The sequence below is a fragment of the Helicoverpa zea genome, chromosome 27 (assembly GCF_022581195.2).
Source record: "Helicoverpa zea isolate HzStark_Cry1AcR chromosome 27, ilHelZeax1.1, whole genome shotgun sequence".
Taxonomy (NCBI): domain Eukaryota; kingdom Metazoa; phylum Arthropoda; class Insecta; order Lepidoptera; family Noctuidae; genus Helicoverpa; species Helicoverpa zea.
Genome location: NC_061478.1, coordinates 3,738,161 through 3,756,044, shown reverse-complemented (window position 1 = coordinate 3,756,044; position 17,884 = coordinate 3,738,161). Strand labels below are relative to the sequence as shown.

The following is a 17,884-nucleotide window of genomic DNA, read 5'->3' as shown; positions in this document are numbered from 1 at the left end:
GATAAACGGTAAATAAACACTAATACCGATCCTTTTTCTAGGGCAATATCGGTTTAACCCACATCCCGGTGAAACAGGATTCCAGCTGTTTCCATATCCAATTTCATCTTACATAATTTATCCGTTAGTTTCATGACATGACATGAGGTATCAGAAAAAAAACCTATGATACAACGTCCCATTTCTGACTTACTGCGAGTGACCCCAAAGCCTACCCCAGTGGGACCTAGTAGGGCTAAGGCCTGCCGGGGCTGCGGGAAGATATACCGCGGCCCTGGCACATAAAAGGCCTACGACGGAACACGACGGAAGCCACAGCGGGAGAGGTTATTTGATGATTTTTGACGTCGTTAAAAAAACCCAAAGCCTTTTGGCTCACTCGCAGTATTTTGTTTTAAAGTAATAAAAAATAACATTAATTCAAAAACTAACATTTATTTCATTCACTTCTTCTGTTTCTTATCAGATTTCTCTCGTTTCCTCTTGTTGATGGGGTTTCGAGGATCGTATATATCGAACCAGTCGTCTCCCTTAGTAGACGCGTCCTTCGCTAAAACTGCGCCCTTTTCTTCGAAGCGTAGTGTGTGACCCAACCTGGGAGAAGCAATAGTTTTATTAGCAGAGAAATTGGTATCTTTATAATTCAGTTGCAATAGATAAATAAAATTTCTTTTTAGAGAATTTTGGAGGCTTTAGAAAATCCATTCAATCTGCTTTTTATTACACTAAACACTAATATTGTAATTTTATGTATCAATAAAGTTATTTTTATTTTTATTTATTTATTTTATTTTATTTAAAGAGAAATGTGTGTGGGTGAGTGTGTTTCTGACTTCTTCACGTGTAAATGACTAAACGGATTTTGATGAAACTTGCCAATTACATAACATTGACATCAGAATATTAGAATAGGCAATAGTGGGGGAAGAAGTTCCGTCAGCAAGTTATTATCGACACAAATGCCAGTAGATTTTTGTTCAAAACTTAGATAAATCCTGGTTTTTTTTTTTTTAGAAAATATCTAAGGAGTTCTTAACTCTTAAGTAAGTACCTACTTGACTTATTTTTTGCTGCTTTTTACTTATATGTATTTGTAATAACACTGTTAGTATCTTACCAATCATCAGTATTAAGATCATCATCATTGTCGTCTTTCGTCTCGGAGGTGGCTGCTGTGCTCTCCGCCTTTTCCTTAATAGCATGCAGCTTGTTCTTGAACTTAGCCAGCAGTTGTAATGTGAAGTCTTCTCTGCAAAAATATCATACATAATATAATGAAAATACTTTAAATGGCAACTGGTTGCCCGGGTAACTGGGTTGAGTAGGCCAGATAGGGCAGTCGCTCCTTGCAAAGCACTGTTATGTACTCAGCTACATCCGGTGAGACTGGAAGCCGACCCTGGCAAATCAAGACTAATATTGTACCTAAATGCTAAAAGTAATTCTGTTCTGTCTATCTAACATCGTAGAATGGACTTTTTGAATACTTTTCACCATGTTGCAGGAAGTAATTTCTTCAGGAAGCGAGTGAAACCGCTGGTGAAAGCTATTATAATACATTCAGAATGCTGCCTTTGATTTAAATGAAAATTGGTGCCTACTCAGATAGTCTAGAGAGCCTGAGAACGGACATAGGCTACGTTTTATCCAGATGCGGATAGAAGTTCCCTTGGGGTGTGGGGAACAGCTTCATAAAATGCATTTTTATTACCTGACTCTTAATTTGGTATATCCAGAAGCTTATGTTCAGTATAAGTAAAACCACTGAATTTTCCATTATATCACATATTTATTTTCATTAAATAAATTCATACAATATTTACATTATGGAATAAAATTACTTTATACACAATATATTGGCTAGATAAAATTGACTAAATTATTATAATTATACACAAGACTTCGACCCTGCATACTCGTGCTAAAAACGCATACTTCAAAATCCAAAAAAAAAATAATTCGATATTCTACAACCTACCTATTTTTAAAAGTATTGAATAAAAATTGGCAATTATTTTATTAAAATAACTAGTCTGTCTCAACCTGTATTAGTAAGTCTTTTGCTAATGCTAAAACCAATATTGACGAAAAATTTAATATAGGAATGTACTCACATTTAGGGAAGCACTGAATAATAATATAATGGTATTATTTTTGTTCTAGTCTGTAAAAAAAACTGTATGGTATGCCACAAGTAAAACTGAAATATACCTCTCATATACGTTTATTTACTTAACAAATAAACACTCTTCTAAATCATCAGAATCATTAATTACCGCCTCATCCCACGGCCCATACTTATTATCTTTATATTTCTGCCAATAAACAAAAAAGAACGGACAATACCCACTTAGAACAAAAACTATTAAAACAAAATAACACAACAAAGTTGTTGAAACCGAATATAAACAAATAATCGTTAATATTAAAGTTATAAAATAAATTATATTAAACAATTTCGTGTGCAATATAGTTTTGAACAGCTGTGGACTTAACACAAATAGAATAACAGATATAGTTAGTAATACAAACGCGTTGAAAGGCGTCGATAATCTTGAAACGAGACATACAGAGGAAAATATTGCTGCGTTAATAGATAGAGAATTTGATACTAAAGCTGCAGGTACGTTATAGTCAAAAAATATCATATGTATTATCATCATTAAGACCGCCCAAGCGTATATAGTATCTGTGCTTACTGTGTCTGTTAAAGTATGTAATATTGGCGAAAGTAAATACCCTAATGTAACATAGGCTAGCACAGTTTTTAAATGCCTCAAAACATCAGTCCCAGCGAAATATATATAAAGAAAATAACTAAATAAACTGATGATAATTGAAGTATATATTATTGTGTATGTATGCACCCAATCATTGTACATGTATACAAAAATTATTGCGTATAGCACACATATGCATAATCTTAGTACAACGCGAAATGAACCTTGAATCGCTTCAGGTAAAGTCACTTTTTGAACGTTAAGATTTTTTCTAAGTTCTTGTAAGAATTTTCCATCAGTATGGTTGTCGGGATATTCACGGTTTTCATACAAGTTTTTCACCCAGGGCTTTCTTCTGATTATCTTACGGGATGACCTTTGGCGTCCGTTTCTGAAAGGCGATCTTGAGTTAGGAGTCGCTTCTTGAATTTTGGGTGTGAAATCACTTTGCAATTATTTTGGTTGGCAACACTATTCACTTTTAAAACTAATTTATTTTTGTCAAAAAAATATATATGTACCAAATATCGTATGGTCGAGTACAGTTTGAACTCGCGTTATTAACATATCTAGGAACAAAATATGTCCGAATATAATTTTCAATTTGGACGACGGCATAATAAATATTCGCAAAATAAAGTTTTCGAGTATAAAAATAAAAATGGAGCAAAAATATCCTACTTTTTCAGAAGTCGGTTAAAAAGAGCTGATTTTCAGCCTAGTTTAAATATATTTATTTACATAAAAATATATATTTACCTGGCCGCCCCCTTCTTAGGTAACTTCTCCTTCATTTTCCTATATTTCTCTTGTTCCTCAACATATTTCTTGTACATTTCATTGTCCTCTTCAATCTTTTTATCTTTTGCATCATCTTTGGCACTCTGTTGCTTTGCATTCTGCTCTTTAATCTTTTCATCTTTAGAATTCTTCATTTCCTTTCGAAGCTCCTTTATTTCTTTTTGGATTCTTTCTCTGAAATATCAAAGGTGTGTTAAGAACATTTTTTTATGTAAGGAGGTAATCCGTATTTCGGAGAGTACGTTAACTATTATTATTCTTTATTGTACACAAAACATATTTTACACACAATACAGAGAAGTCATGTACAGAGAGCTTAACCCAGAGTTGGGTTCTCTAACAGCAAACCTTAGAGCAATAGAGAGATGCGATAAAAGAGTACGTAGTAACTTTGGTAGTCGTTAAGTCGTCAGAAGCCAGAAATTCAGATGACAGTCTTACCAAGGTGTCGGGTTAGCCAGTTCACTGGGTTGAGGAGGTCAGATAAGCAGTCGCCATGGTAGTCAAATGTAGGTATCCGATGAGACTAGAAGCCTACCAGAAATCTCAAAAATATCAAGTTGACGCCAACTATTTTGAATACACATCTGATTTTTCCTTTTGTAATAAAAGCACATATAATACTCACTTCTCCTTCTGCCTCGCATCTTCTTTCTCCTTCCCAATATAATATTCTTCTACAGAACTATCACTATCTTCTACCAATTCTTTCTTCTCTTCAACTACTTTCTTCTCAGTTCTCTGTCTCTTACTATCTCCCTCTGGACTCTTGCCGCGTTTCTTAGAACTAAGTTTATCTCTTATATTGGAGACGGCTACTGCTGTCTCTTTGATTTTTTCTTCATTCTCTTCTTGAGTTAATTCTGGTTTCTCACTTTTTTGTTCTTCTTCTAGTTCTAATTCTGAAATTAAAGATTTGTTAGTGTGTAAAGAGTCGTGGTGAAATAGTGGGTAAAGAACCAACCTCTCAAATATGAGTGTGTTCGATTCCAGGTGAGTCAATGTAACTACACTAATTTTGTTAGTACTTTATAAAGTATATCTTGGACACCAATAACTGTCTTTCGAAGGGCACGTTAAACTGTAGGTTTCGGATGTCATTGAACACCTTTGGCAGTCGTTACGGGTAGTCAGAAGCCAGAAGGTCTGACAACCAATCTAACGAAGACGTATCAGGTTGTCCAGGTAACTGAGTTAAGAAGGTCAGATAGGGCAGTCGCTCATTGTAAAACACTGGTACTCAGCTGCATCCGGTTAGACTGAAAGCCGACCCCAACATAGTTGGGAAAAGGCTCGGAGGATGATGAGATGATGTATTCTACCTGCAGCGGTCTTGCTGCTGAGCTTGGGATCTTCCAACAAGTCGTGAGTAGACTTAGGCTTGCCGCGATACTCCTGAGCCTCGCCTTCGTCCTCCTCAGCTTCCTCCCCGAATGAGAGGAGCCCGAAGTTTCTAGAACAATAACAAAAAATATATGTACTTCAATACTACCTAAAATGAAAGGCAGTCGCTCCTTGTAAAACACTGCTACTCAGCTGAATCCGGTTAGACTGGAAGCCGACTCCGACATAGTTGGGAAAAGGCTCGGGAGATGATGAGAGATGAATAATACCTAAAATCTTCTCCTAAGTGTGACAAATACAATGCTGAAAAACGCATCAAAATTAGTTCCGCCGAACCTGAGATAATCGCGCACAAATACATACATAATACAAGACGAACGCAGAGCGTCTGTTGTTTGTAGTCGGTTAAGAATGTATGTTAGGAAAATTGTTGTGATTGTACAATTTAGCATGTTGCAGATGCGGTCATTATATAAATCGCCTTGTTTCTAGCCATAGCATTGTTTATGAAGTGCGGATACATGTAGGTTTAACGGGCCAGGTGTTATCATTTCACATAAACATCCTTGTCTTTTATATATTCAATATCAGATCGGTAGTACTCCGTTATGTACTACTCCTATATACGCCCTTATGTACTACCCCTATGTACTCTCCTATGTACTTGCCCTATGTACTCCCATATGTTTTTCATTATGTACTACGTCTATGTACTGCAGTATGTTCTCCATTATGCACTCCTTTATATATTAACCCTATGTACTCATTGTCATTGTTAACGTAATGCAGAAGAAATCTGTAAGTTGTACCAGTTCCCAAACATTCAGATCAAATCAATACCTTCATATATATTTCAAACCAGTATTCACCTTTAGTAATTTACCTACCTACCTGACAAACACTATGCTAAAAACCGCATCAAAATCGGTTCAGCCCAACGCGGGATAATCGCGCACAAACATACATACAAACAAACAAACTGAAAACCTCCTTTTATTGAAGACAGTTAAAACTCATTCACTCACTTAACCCCCTGCCGCTCTTTCTTCTTTTTCTTAGGCCTCTCTTCTTCCCGGGTCTCCTGCACCCGGGGTACGATGTCAGTGAAAGGGTTGATGAGCACCGTGGTGCTGGTGATCTTGTGAGGGTGGTCGGGTCTGTCATCGGGACCTATCAGACCTTCTGATAGCTTTAGAACGTTGTATATTGTTTCACCTGTAAAAAAGTGTTATTTTGGACTAGTTTTTGCCGGTTTATTAGGGTCTCGTAGAAACTGTGCCACAAACTTGGATAAAACGCCTAGAAATATGGAGATGCACTTGAGACAATCTGCATCTGAGAGCAGAGATTGTTTATTTGAACATGCTAATCTTAGGAATTACTGGACCTAGATTTCTCTCAGTGTTAGATTGTCCATTTATATACTTTATTAGTGAGTGGCCCATTATTTACTTATTTATTTGCTTTATGTATTCATTATTTACTATAGCCGCTATAGTCTACATTTTATCAGAGTGTGCGAAGTCGTTCCCATGATATACGGTCGAAACCACAGGAAGAAATTAATTGATGAATGAAATTGTCAACCTCTCACTTTCTCGCCGGTTCAGTAACATAAGACCCAGAATTACTTATTTAAAAAAAACATAACATCCCGAGCTACTTTGTAAAAATATATATAAGTATCTGTACAAACCTGTAACCTTCCCAAATATAGTATGTTTGTTCTGCAGCTCAGGAGTGGCAGCGAGGGTGAAGAAGAACTGGGAGCCGTTGTCGTCTTTGCCAGCGTTGGCGCTGCCGACCAGACCGCGCCGGTTGAAGCGGAGACGAGAGTGAAACTCATCCTGTTGGGTAAAACATGTTTGAGAGCATTTTGAAGGTACAAAAATGGCACATATCTGTATAGCACAGTTGATCTAGTATATTACAATAAATAGAGAGCTTATGGAGTTCAAAAGAGGCTTAAAGGCCCGTATTCGTCCAAAGCAAAGCATCACAGCTTTTAAACAAACAATAGAATTTAGTTATTCAAACATTTCTATTCCACTCACTCACTAGTACACCTGACCGGGGAATTTCTATTAATTGATTAAAATCTTCTATGTTCTCTTTAGCTTTGGTGAACTTAACTACTATCAATACAAGGCACAATCAAAATCAATCAATAGAGAAACAATTGTTTGTCTGCCACATACCAGTTAACATCAAACTCATTTTCATTTGATCATGGAATGCAGCATGTATATATGTAGTATGTATATAGTATTACTTAGCAGCCTAAGTAATACTCAAAATTGCTTAACTTCTTTTGCACCTGAACTGTCAACTGATAGACATACGTCATATGTGTAGGCTTTTTCATGTAATAAATTATAAAATAGATATAGAAAAAATATGCTAGCAATATATTCCACTCCCTTTCATTTTTGTGGCATACCTTAAAAGGAGCTCCATAGATAGACTCTCCGCCAGTGCCATCTCCGTTAGGATCACCTCCCTGAACGATAAAGCCAGGAACTACTCGGTGGAATATTGTACCTGCAAATTATAATGTGTGTTATTATACTATTTAATCATATTGAAAAGATTTAATAAGAACAGATTGTGGCCAAGTCAAGGCTGCATGGATCCATCAATCATGAATGTTATTGATCTCTACTATTTGTACTTGACCGATACAGTCAGACAGCCTGCTGTGTGAGTATATCGGTGTAACATAATAATTATGACACAAAGAATGCAAAACTGACCGCTTGAATGTTTGACCGCTCCCTGACTGATAGATCTGTTAAGCAATGCTTGTTGCGATTGGCACGGGTGACCATCTTGTCATAACAAATATCATATGTCATTTAAAGTTCTGCCGTGTTCCAGAAGGCACAACTAGACTGTAGAACCTGATTGGCTGCTATTTCAACATCTTTCACAGTTGTTATGGGTAGTCAAAAGCCAGAATGTCGGACACCACATGCAGTAACTTGAAATACAATACTAGCACTCAGCTGCACCGAGTTGGGCAGATAATGTACATACAAACACTTTTAACACACAGTTCTGCCTTAATTTTCAATGCCTATAGAAATCCCAAGATGACAATAAGTCTTACCATTATAATACCCTTCCATACATAGTTGAATAAAGTTGCGACAAGCCTTTGGAGCCTCTTTTGTCCATAATTCTATATCTATCTCTCCTGCTGTGGTTTTTAGAAGTACCTGGAATCAACACATTTATTCAATAATGATCATCAATAAACCCACAAAATAAAATGCCTGCATGCAATTTTAGGTAAATATTATACCTACTGTTTTCTAAAGTCTAGCTTTGTGCGGATTGTTTTTTCAGTCAACTTTGATAATGTATGTAGATTAAGTTACTTTTTTACAACAGTGTACTGATAGAATATAATATAGGATAGAATAGAGATATTTAAACTGATAAAATATACCGTTGACACCTTTGAAAGGTTAGATACTCCATTTCGTGATTATGACTTTAAATACGTTGATTTTTGTAGAAATAATTGAACAGATACATTGCAAAGGGATAAAAGGATATTAACATATTATATAAAACTTGAAAACTGTATAAAATTGATGTGAAACGAATAATATCCGTGAAAGTTAGAATGCATAATTACCTTGCCTAATGCCGGCGGTTCTTGTATATAAATGTTACTCATTTTGTATCTTACACGCGCGCTGTCTTATGAACTATAATCAAGTATTTATAAAACACACATTAAAGCATTATATTTGCGAAATAATAACAGTTTAACAAGTCGCTTCCCAAAACAAAACAATTTTTGCCCAGAAACGTCACAATCGATTGACATTGACAATTCCATTGCTGACGTTTCATATCGATGCACGTTTTTTTCAGAATGAAACCTAGGTTTTTAAGATTTCAGAAGTGTTCTAAGCAGATAAACCGATGGGAAAATTATACTAAGTACATAAGTTTTAATAAATACATTAACCATTGCAAAAATCTGATAAATCTTACTCAGCTGCTTAGAAGCGCTAATATTAATGTATGCAAATGTAATCAAACAGACCTTTTTTTTTTTTTAACGACGTCCAAAATCATCAAATGACCCCTTCCGCTGTGGCTTAGCAGCGGAGAGGGAGTGTCAGACTCTTACTGACTAAAAACCGTCGTGTTCCGACATAGGCCTTTTATGTACCAGGACCGCGGTATCTCTTTCGAACAACCCGCAGCCAATCAAACAGACCTTACTTATCCAATTTATTAATCCGTATCGCCCATATAATGCTATTGTGACCCTAAATAGAGGTTGTATGTCTTATGTGGTAATAACATGGTAATATAGGCTTGTCTCACGGCATGTCACTTTTTGTACCAACGGAATCATTACTGCGGAATTTAGGAAAATAAATGAAGAATGCAACTCGTTACATTATTCCAAACTTCGCCACCTAAAAACACACAAATAGAAAACGAAACTATGAGGAAACTTATTTACTTTCCTGCTTCGCAAATCATCAGTTCCACATCTATAGGTACCTATTTGTATTATACCCATGTAGGTAGTGTAGGTACTTAATGCTTAAGAGTTGGTTTGAACGCGCTAATCTCAGGAACCACTAGACCGATTCGAAAAAGAAACGTAAAGCGACAGTTTATCTTGAATTGCGAAGTTGTTCCCACGGGACTCGAATGACACCTTGCTGCTAAAATCAGTACCTAGGTATTAAGTATAAGGAGATAAAACATGGCACCTTTATTATCAAAACTTAACTCGAAGGAACTATTTAAAGCCCAAACAACATACCATTGTATGGAAAATTCTGACCTATTGACACCCGCTGACCTAGTGATTGTCCAACAAATAGATTGTAGATCGCCAAACTATTGCGTTAATCAATTATTGGCTTATCTCGCTCTTAAAAACCTGTCATGTTAATGTTTTTTGTTGTGGGTCCGTACATATTAAAATTATACCTTTGAAGTTAATATTGCCTGTATAGCTAGTCCAGAGGGAACTACTTCCTGCAATCGGATAATTACCTACCAGCCTATCCTATACCCTGTGTAGGTTATTATAATAGAAATATTTGTGTATCTAATAATACTATTTCAATCTGTTATTACTTTCGCAACAATTAATAAGGAATGGCATGGCTTCAACAATTATTTTATTTGAAATGATCTCAGTCCTAAGTATCGTTTCTAGATCTTCAAAGGTAGGTAGATGTTTGAGCGGACAGACAGACTAATAAAGATTGTTGAAAACTATATTTTTAGGTAGGTATCTGGACTGTCCAGCAGTCGTTAGGGATACTCAAAAGCTAGGAAGACCCAGGCTTACCAAGGGGTATCCCGCTGCCTGGGTGACTGGGTTGAGTAAGTCAGATCGAGAAGTAAAACAATGATACTCAGCTGCACCCGACTAGACTAGAAGCCAACCCTAACGTATTTAATAATATTTTTTTATATATCTTTATCTTATCTCACGGAGCCCTAACCCGCTAAACATAACTAAAACGGCTAATCGATCAGTGACCGACCTCCGCGCGACACCTCAATGTCACGTCATAGACAAACAACGAATTATTTCGCGCGTTTATTGCTTATTTTATTTGATTAACTAAGTAATTGAGACATTATGAATAATTGCGATTGAGACATTATTAATAATGTGGAAGTAATTTAATTAGTGCTTTTTAGAGGTTTCAGTGGGTGTGGGTTGCGACTTTTTTCACAATCTTTACTTACCAGCTTAGTGTTGTAAAGCTGAAGAGTTTGTATGTTTGAACGTGCTAATAATTTACTGGTCCGGTTAAAAAATATCTTTCAGTATTTAAAGGATAACTCGGATACTCCTTAAAAAAAAACGGTACATTGCTGAAGGTGGATATCTGACTTTCAACATGCTTTCAACTTAAGTACAGGGGCCCGATTCTCCTAATTTTACTTAAGGTACTTACGATTCACGTTCGACTGCGATCTAATCCCGACTCGATTACGATTGAAACGTATGTGGTATTCCGCTATTTTTTCTTTGAAATAAACGTTTTTATCCTTTTCTGTCATTCAATAATGAATCATTTAGTCTGCAAATGATTAACTATTGCAATATGATTGTAGAGCAAACTACCGTATAGACCAAAATCACCAAAATAGCAGACCAATCGCAAACCAATCGAATGTCGTTGGAATACGATTGGTCTTATATTAGTAGCAGAATGCCCGATATGGTTAAAACTGCTATTGCGATCATATTGCGATTCGATTTCTATTCGATTTTGACAATATTAACTTAGGAGAATCGGGCCCCAGGCTACTTTATCTATGGTAAAACTGGTAGTCAGATTTCCGGATCCTTGAAATCTCATCCGGGAACTACTGTTTAATGAGATTCCAATGAAAGAGTCCCAAGGACTAATCGTGGCACTCAAATGACTGTTAGGTACTAAGATAGAGCACCTATCGCTAGAGTACCTATTGCTTCATCTTTCTAATAAAAAATACAATTAACATTGCATATTTATATTTTTTATTTACCTTTACATAAATGTATTTAATATACCTAATAAATATTGCCTCCGTGTCTGTATGTTTATTTCACCATGACTATTAAATGGTGAAGGAACTAATTTCAATAAAAATCCATATTGGAGATTTCGACCTTACAAGGGTCATAGAATTCTTCAAGGTTCTTATCTCGATGACGTTGTCTTGTTTGCGAGTAAAACCGGGTGAAATAGCTAGTTTACATTTATTTTAAAAGAGTGAGTGGCGGCGCCTAACTAAAACATTGACCGCCGACGCTAAAACCGAGGCCAAATTCTTTGGCGTCCATTTTTATTATTTCGATTTAAAAAAAATAAGTTTTTTTTTATAAGTTCACCATGAACTGAAGTTCATTGAATTTAAGATAGATTTTAATTAGAAGGCTTGTTTTAAAGCGAGGTTAAGTTGTTCGTGTTGCGGTCTATAAATGGATGGGTGGGTGCACCCTGGTAGATTGGTGCATTCGATTTAAATAACGTTTTGGTCACTAAAATGTTGAAACTCGGAGAAGGATATTTTAAATAGAGGTAGATAGGATGTTTTTAATGTAACCAGCATCATTTTGGGGCAATTGCTCTGAAAGAGAGGCTATATTTAAATGTCAAAAACGATGCATAAGGGCTATTTTTAATCTTAAGGTAACAGACAGCTGCATCCCTATCTTCAAGACACACAATATCTTAACTTTTCCTTGCCTTTACATTTTAGAAGTAGCTATTTTCGTTAAAACTAACACCGATTTGTTTCCTACATTAACTAACACGAGAACACGAACTACAGTCATGCGATCAAAATATAGGAATCTATTGAACAAAGGCCAGTATAACACTACATTGGCTAAGAAAAACATTATTGGTATGGCACCTACTATATTTAACAAGTTACCGAATTCCATAAAAGATCAGCCCCTGAGAAAATTTAAAAACCTCCTGTCTGCGCTGCTAACTAAGAAATGTTATTATTCCGTTACAGATTTTTTAAATGATGACTTGTAACCTATTGTTCTTCTCAGTTATTATAATTTAGTTTTCATGATCTTATTTTTAATTGTAAGTATCTACTTTAGAATTTTAAGATTTCTCTATTCTATAATTGTAAGAAAATTTGTATGCCAACAGGCAGAATGTACTGGAACTATATTTTTTAAGCTAAGACCATTATTGTTGTACCTACATTCTATACAAATAAATAAATAAATAAATAAATAAATAAATAAATAAATAAATAAATCATTTGCGCTTGGGTGAAAACAGTACCCACCTTCTTGAAGTCAGTTAAATAGTTAGGGGGTTTGTATGAAGGAACAAATCTCTGGTATTGCAAGATCACTTTGCGAAATTTTCAGTTATTCTTTTTGTTTCTTCAAGAAAGTGTGTGAGAAAATTCGTGCTAAGATAAGAAAGATAGTGTGCAATTTTTCACACGTTTTTTATCATAACATTATTCATTGGCTAGTATCCTTGCTTGTTACGTCTGTACACGACTGTACATTAAATTGCTTACCGATTTCAATGCTATCATCATGGCTTAAATATTTTTATAGTCATTATTACTTTGTAAGTACAGTCAGCAAAAAATACAGGTGTAGTTCCTTCTCGACAAAGTCTATGGCGGCACATTGAGACTATTTTCAGGTTGAAAATTACCTAATCCTTTTGGAGCGCTTCAAGAGCGTAGTAACTTTTTTAAGACAGCCCTGGAAAACAGCGCCACACCGTGACCACTACATATTGTAACTAAGCTCGCTTCTGCAAGCAGTTTCGGCCACAAACCATGGAAACTGCTTCTCTTACTAATAAGTAGCCTGTGTCCTAATTACGCCGATAAATGGGCTAATAATGGGTGAGATCAACACAAAAAAAATGTTTCATTCTTTCTGGAAGATTTTTCAAATCGATTTTCAAATTTCAAAAATACCTTCGTTGTCGGTACCTACAAACTAAGTACTCTATATTTTTATGTACATTATGTTCTAAGATCGTTCGCTATATCCGTTACAAATTCCTTGACATTACATACTTGTATCACTTCCTAGAACCTTGACAGGTTATGGCTTTTAATATAAATGGAGCACGATTCTTTGACTGTTTATAACATGGAGCCTTTTTGAGATCCGGGAGAAAGCAAACCAGAAAGCCAGAAAAGTGGGAGACAGACTGGCGCAAAATGAGTTCCGTACCATTAACTATAACAGACGGAGATAGAAGTCTTAATAATAGAGTCCCTCTTTACCCTTTGGATACGCAAGTCTAAAAAGAATTTTCAATTGCAAGTTTCCATGAAATGGATATTTTATTATATGTAGAATAGATTTTTGTTGAAAATAAGAACTTGCGCAACAAACTCCCCAACAAATGTCCGCTCCATAGATTACCCCTCACAATTGTGACTTTACGTCATTTGGGCGTAATCAGATATGCCCCATAATCAGACTCTTACTAACTAGCCCTTTATGTACCAGGGCCGCGGTAACTTGCGCGAACAATCCCTCAGACACACAAGTTATAACTACCTACCTATATACTGTTAGAGATTTTCTTATACTTAACTTAATTCTACTTAACTAAGTGACAGAAACATCTCAAGTCAAGTTAAACTAATATGTAACAGGTCGACTGCACATTATGGTCAGTGCGTCTGCGCGGGCGACCTTCTGCGCGAGCGCGAAATGTACACTCGTGGGATGATGTTAAGTGGTATGCTGATAAGTATCAATTATTTAAATAGAGAAAATGATAAAAATGACAGAAAGCAAGCTTTTAAGGCTATATTTCTTTCTTATGCAGTGTGTCTTTATAAAGCGAATATATCGAAAGGAGTGAATCTATACCCGATTTGTACGACCCAACAACAAGCTCTCAACATCAAGTTTAGGAATATAAAAACTTTAAAACCCTCTAGAATGGTCCCCGAAACTTCGTTATTGTCACAAATGTACAAATATAGGTACGCTTACTAGTTTTTCCCCGTGGTGACACCAGCGTCCCGAAGGAACTCCTTCTCGTTCTTGAATAAAAAGTAGCCCAGATAATTTTATCTGTATGTTATATTATTGGGGTAACTATAGCACAGCTGTCTATCTCAATTAAATAAATTAATTTAAATGTTATTATGTTATACACAACAATCCATTAGGTACATTGATACGGTTTTATTTACAAAGTTAAACACCATTATTACGAAACTATCAACATAGATTGGTGGGTAATTCATCCTCCGAGCCTTTTTCCCAATCATGTTGGGGTCGGCTTCCAGTCTAACCGAATTCAGCTGAGTACCAGTGCTGTACAAGAAGCGACTGCCTATCTGACCTCCTCAACCCAGTTACCCGGGCAACCCGATACCCCTTGGTTAGACTGTTGGGTAATTAAGATAGGTAATTTTTTCTTTATGCTTCATACCACATAACGTCATCCAAAGTTCAATAAGTAGTTATACGTTATTTCAATTGGCATTAGTCCGATCGATTTAGTGAAGTGATCCGCGCGTGGCCATCGAACTGGCGAACGTTGTATATTTATTATTTTGTGGCTATTTATTTATTATTTATTACTTGTTCGCCATGTTGAAGGTCTTCGCTGTGGTTGTTTTTGGTATGTGTTTTTTTTTTTAATTATGTTTTTGGGGGTAACTCATCGGGGGCTCGGTTGAAAGATCGAGAATTGTGGAAGCAAGATGGGGGAGGCCTTTGCCCAGCAGTGGGACATTATGGGCTAAAAATAAATAAATAAATGTTTTTGGGTGTAGGCTAAGCGATGATAGCGAGTGATATATTTTTTGAAACTGCACTAAAATGGTATTGAATTTACCTAGGCACTAGTTTTGTAAAATATTTATTTTCAAGGAAGTCGGTTAAAATCTGTCGTTATTTAAATAATAATTAACAAATTCCTTGATATTTTCAATGTAAAATGAATAATAAATTTAACTGCGTATAACATTGAATTTTTAGTTACAAATACCTAAATATTTAGTAGATTGTGCAATGTTTTTATCCGGTTCGAATACATTGATATTGGCAATTTAAATTAGCCCTCCTCAAGTTCAACCGAAGATCTTAGATAATCCCCAGCGGGACCCAGCAGGGCCAAGGCCTGCCGGGGCTGCGGGTTGTTCGAAAGAGATACCGCGGCCCTGGTACACAAAAGGCCTATGACGGAACACGACGGTTTTTAGTCAGTAAGAGTCTGACACTCCCTCTCCGCTGCTAACCCACAGCGGGAGGGGTCATTTGATGATTTTGACGTCGTTAAAAAAAAAAGATCTTAGATAATACTCCTTAGAGCACCTGGATAAAGTACCTACAACTTAAAACGTGATCTTTTAAGTGCACTCATTAGTTCTTTGTATGCGAAATGGCCACAGCCTTGCAGTGGGACAGTAAAATGGCTGATGATAATGTTACACTTTTTAATTTAATTTAGCACTTCTATTAACATAAACATAATATATGCAAACTTACCCTATTAAAACAAAAAAAAACTGAAATTAAAATTATGCATCAAAACATTCATCTGCAGCAAGCACGGTGAGCGGGAATCGTGCCCAAAAGGTTGGCTGCATCACCACTCAGGATGGCAATGCAAATTCTTTTGCCGATGTATAAAACAGCCCTTTGGTAGGTTATTTGAAACTCTACTTTCTTCTCCAGGATTAGCAGCAGTATTCAGCCAGCAACCACATGACTACTACCACGTGCTGCACTTACCTCACAACCCCCCACTTCACCCCGTGCTAGTCACAGCTCCTCGCACCACCTTCACTTGCGAGGGTCGCCCGAGAGGGTACTATGCTGATGTCCAGGCCGGCTGTCAGGTAATATAGTGTTTCTCCTCAAGGAGATTCAGCAAACCCCAGTAGACCAGGGTCAAAACCTGCCGGAGCTGTGGGATTATTCGCGCGAGTTACCGCGGTCCTGGTACACTGCGGGCTCCAGAAGGAACATGGTGGGTTTAAGTCAGTAAGAGTCTGATACTCCCTCACGCTGCACTCACAGTGGGAGAACGACCCTATGTATAGGATAGTTGGAAAAAGTCTGGGCAGATGATGAAAAAAAGGTGTTAAAAGTTTGACGTCTTTAAAGTAGCAACCTAACAGGTTTATTGAAATGCTATTTGTTTTAATTGCAACTTAATATTATCATAATGATGGTTATCTATTTATGATAGATACAAATCTTTCTACTGGTTGTACTTGTTTTGTAAATAGCAAGCTGGTTTGTATTGCCTGGAAACCCCAACTGGGGCCCGATTCTCCTAAGTTAATAATGTCAAAATCGAATAGAAATCGAATCGCAATAGCAGCTTTAACCATATCGGGCATTCTGCTACTAATAAAAGACCAATCGTATTCGATTGACATTTGATTGGTGTGCGATTGGTCTGCTATTTTGGTGATTTTGGTCTATACGGTAGTTTGCTCTACAATCATATTGCAATCGTAAATCATTGGCAGACAAAATGATTCATTATTGAATGACAGAAAAGGATAAAAACGTTTATTTCAAAGAAAAAATAGCGGAATGCCACATACGCTTCAATCGTAATCGAGTCGGGATTGGATCGCAGTCGAATGTGAATCGACATACGATTAAGTAAAATTAGGAGAATCGGGCTCCTGGTTTTTCATGCAAGTGATAGTTGTTGTCAATCAGTACCAACTGCACCAAACATTCGTTACCAATAACTAAAATGAAAATCGAAGTTGATCATTGACAACCAGCAAGGGGCTCTAAACTGTGGTGCATTTTAAGACTTTTGGACTCGTGCGTATACCTATCATACATTCCTCCCCCTCAGAGAATCATAATCCTTAGTATGATACTGATTTATTTTTTGTTTCAGGCGTATCACTTCTGTTGGCGCCAACATCTAGTGAGCACAGACCTGTGCGCTAATGGTACGCTGTTCAACGAACAGTTTCAAGTAAGTACCTCTACTATAACCTGAATGGTAATTTGCCGAAGCCTACGGCAATTTTTGTAAGACGCCATGACAATGGCTACTCATGGATGATTTATTTATTTCTTTGAATAATTTCACTTTCATTTACGATTAAACATGTGGCCAAGTTAAGATCGACACGTTGATATCAAATGCTCACATAAAAAGTTTATTTTGAGCTAATCCAACTTACCTTATTTTCTTGACTACGAAATGAAAGTGTCATTTTATAAATTCCGATTGTTTTCAGGTATGTGATCATTTCTACAACGTGCGGTGCGGATCTCCTTACGAAGATTTGTAAATAATTTAGTTTTAAATGTAAATAAAATTAAAAATATAAATTATTTATTATAGCTGTAACATTGTTGTTTTAATTCCTAAAAAAAATAAAAGTATTATTTGTAATATTTTCTACGCCTGATCTCTCTCGAGACGAATTGCCGTCCCATCGGGCTATGAGAATGAAGAAACAGAGAGTGCACCTGTGTCTGCATGTCGTGAGTGCTATATTCATAATAAAATATTTTCTATGTG

At 36.4% G+C, this 17,884-nt stretch overlaps 2 protein-coding genes across 4 annotated transcripts; one reads left to right on the top strand and one right to left on the bottom strand.

Annotated features, from left to right (window-relative positions):
- Nucleotides 1-415: 415 nt before the first annotated feature.
- LOC124643311 (spliceosome-associated protein CWC27 homolog) lies at nt 416-8,702 on the bottom strand. Of its 2 annotated transcripts, XM_047182243.1 has the most exons (10): nt 8,509-8,701; nt 7,975-8,083; nt 7,306-7,406; nt 6,562-6,712; nt 5,891-6,080; nt 4,844-4,974; nt 4,150-4,423; nt 3,480-3,695; nt 1,118-1,249; nt 416-594 (listed from the first exon to the last, which is right to left on the bottom strand). In XM_047182243.1, the coding sequence occupies exons 1-10, from the start codon at nt 8,548-8,550 to the stop codon at nt 444-446; spliced, it is 1,497 nt and encodes a 498-aa protein (XP_047038199.1). In that variant the 5' UTR covers nt 8,551-8,701; the 3' UTR covers nt 416-443. The 2 variants fall into 2 exon arrangements, with proteins under 2 accessions (XP_047038199.1, XP_047038198.1); XM_047182242.1 differs by lacking the exons at nt 416-594; nt 1,118-1,249 and adding an exon at nt 1,770-3,111 and having other exon boundaries at nt 8,509-8,702.
- Nucleotides 6,615-17,710, top strand: LOC124643313 (U-scoloptoxin(01)-Cw1a-like). Of its 2 annotated transcripts, none has more exons than XR_006985909.1 (4): nt 6,615-6,747; nt 16,057-16,220; nt 17,249-17,329; nt 17,598-17,710. XR_006985909.1 is itself a non-coding variant. In XM_047182245.1 (4 exons), exons 1-4 carry the CDS (start codon nt 14,968-14,970, stop codon nt 17,649-17,651), a joined length of 330 nt encoding a protein of 109 aa, XP_047038201.1. In that variant the 5' UTR covers nt 14,767-14,967; the 3' UTR covers nt 17,652-17,710. The 2 variants fall into 2 exon arrangements, 1 of the variants encoding a protein (XP_047038201.1); XM_047182245.1 differs by lacking the exon at nt 6,615-6,747 and adding an exon at nt 14,767-14,998.
- Nucleotides 17,711-17,884: the final 174 nt, after the last annotated feature.

Bases quoted from the DNA above. Each gene is read 5' to 3' on its own strand.
- LOC124643313 (XM_047182245.1), top strand. From the start codon at position 14,968: ATGTTGAAGGTCTTCGCTGTGGTTGTTTTTG. The intron at 14,999-16,056 runs GTATGTGTTTTT...TTTCTTCTCCAG, and splicing joins CTTCGCTGTGGTTGTTTTTG to GATTAGCAGCAGTATTCAGC. The intron at 16,221-17,248 runs GTAATATAGTGT...TTTTTGTTTCAG, and splicing joins ATGTCCAGGCCGGCTGTCAG to GCGTATCACTTCTGTTGGCG.
- LOC124643311 (XM_047182242.1), bottom strand. From the start codon at position 8,550: ATGAGTAACATTTATATACAAGAACCGCCGGCATTAGGCAAG. The intron at 7,407-7,974 runs GTAAGACTTATT...TATAATTTGCAG, and splicing joins TATGGAAGGGTATTATAATG to GTACAATATTCCACCGAGTA. The intron at 3,112-3,479 runs GTAAATATATAT...ATCGCCTTTCAG, and splicing joins CCTAAGAAGGGGGCGGCCAG to AAACGGACGCCAAAGGTCAT.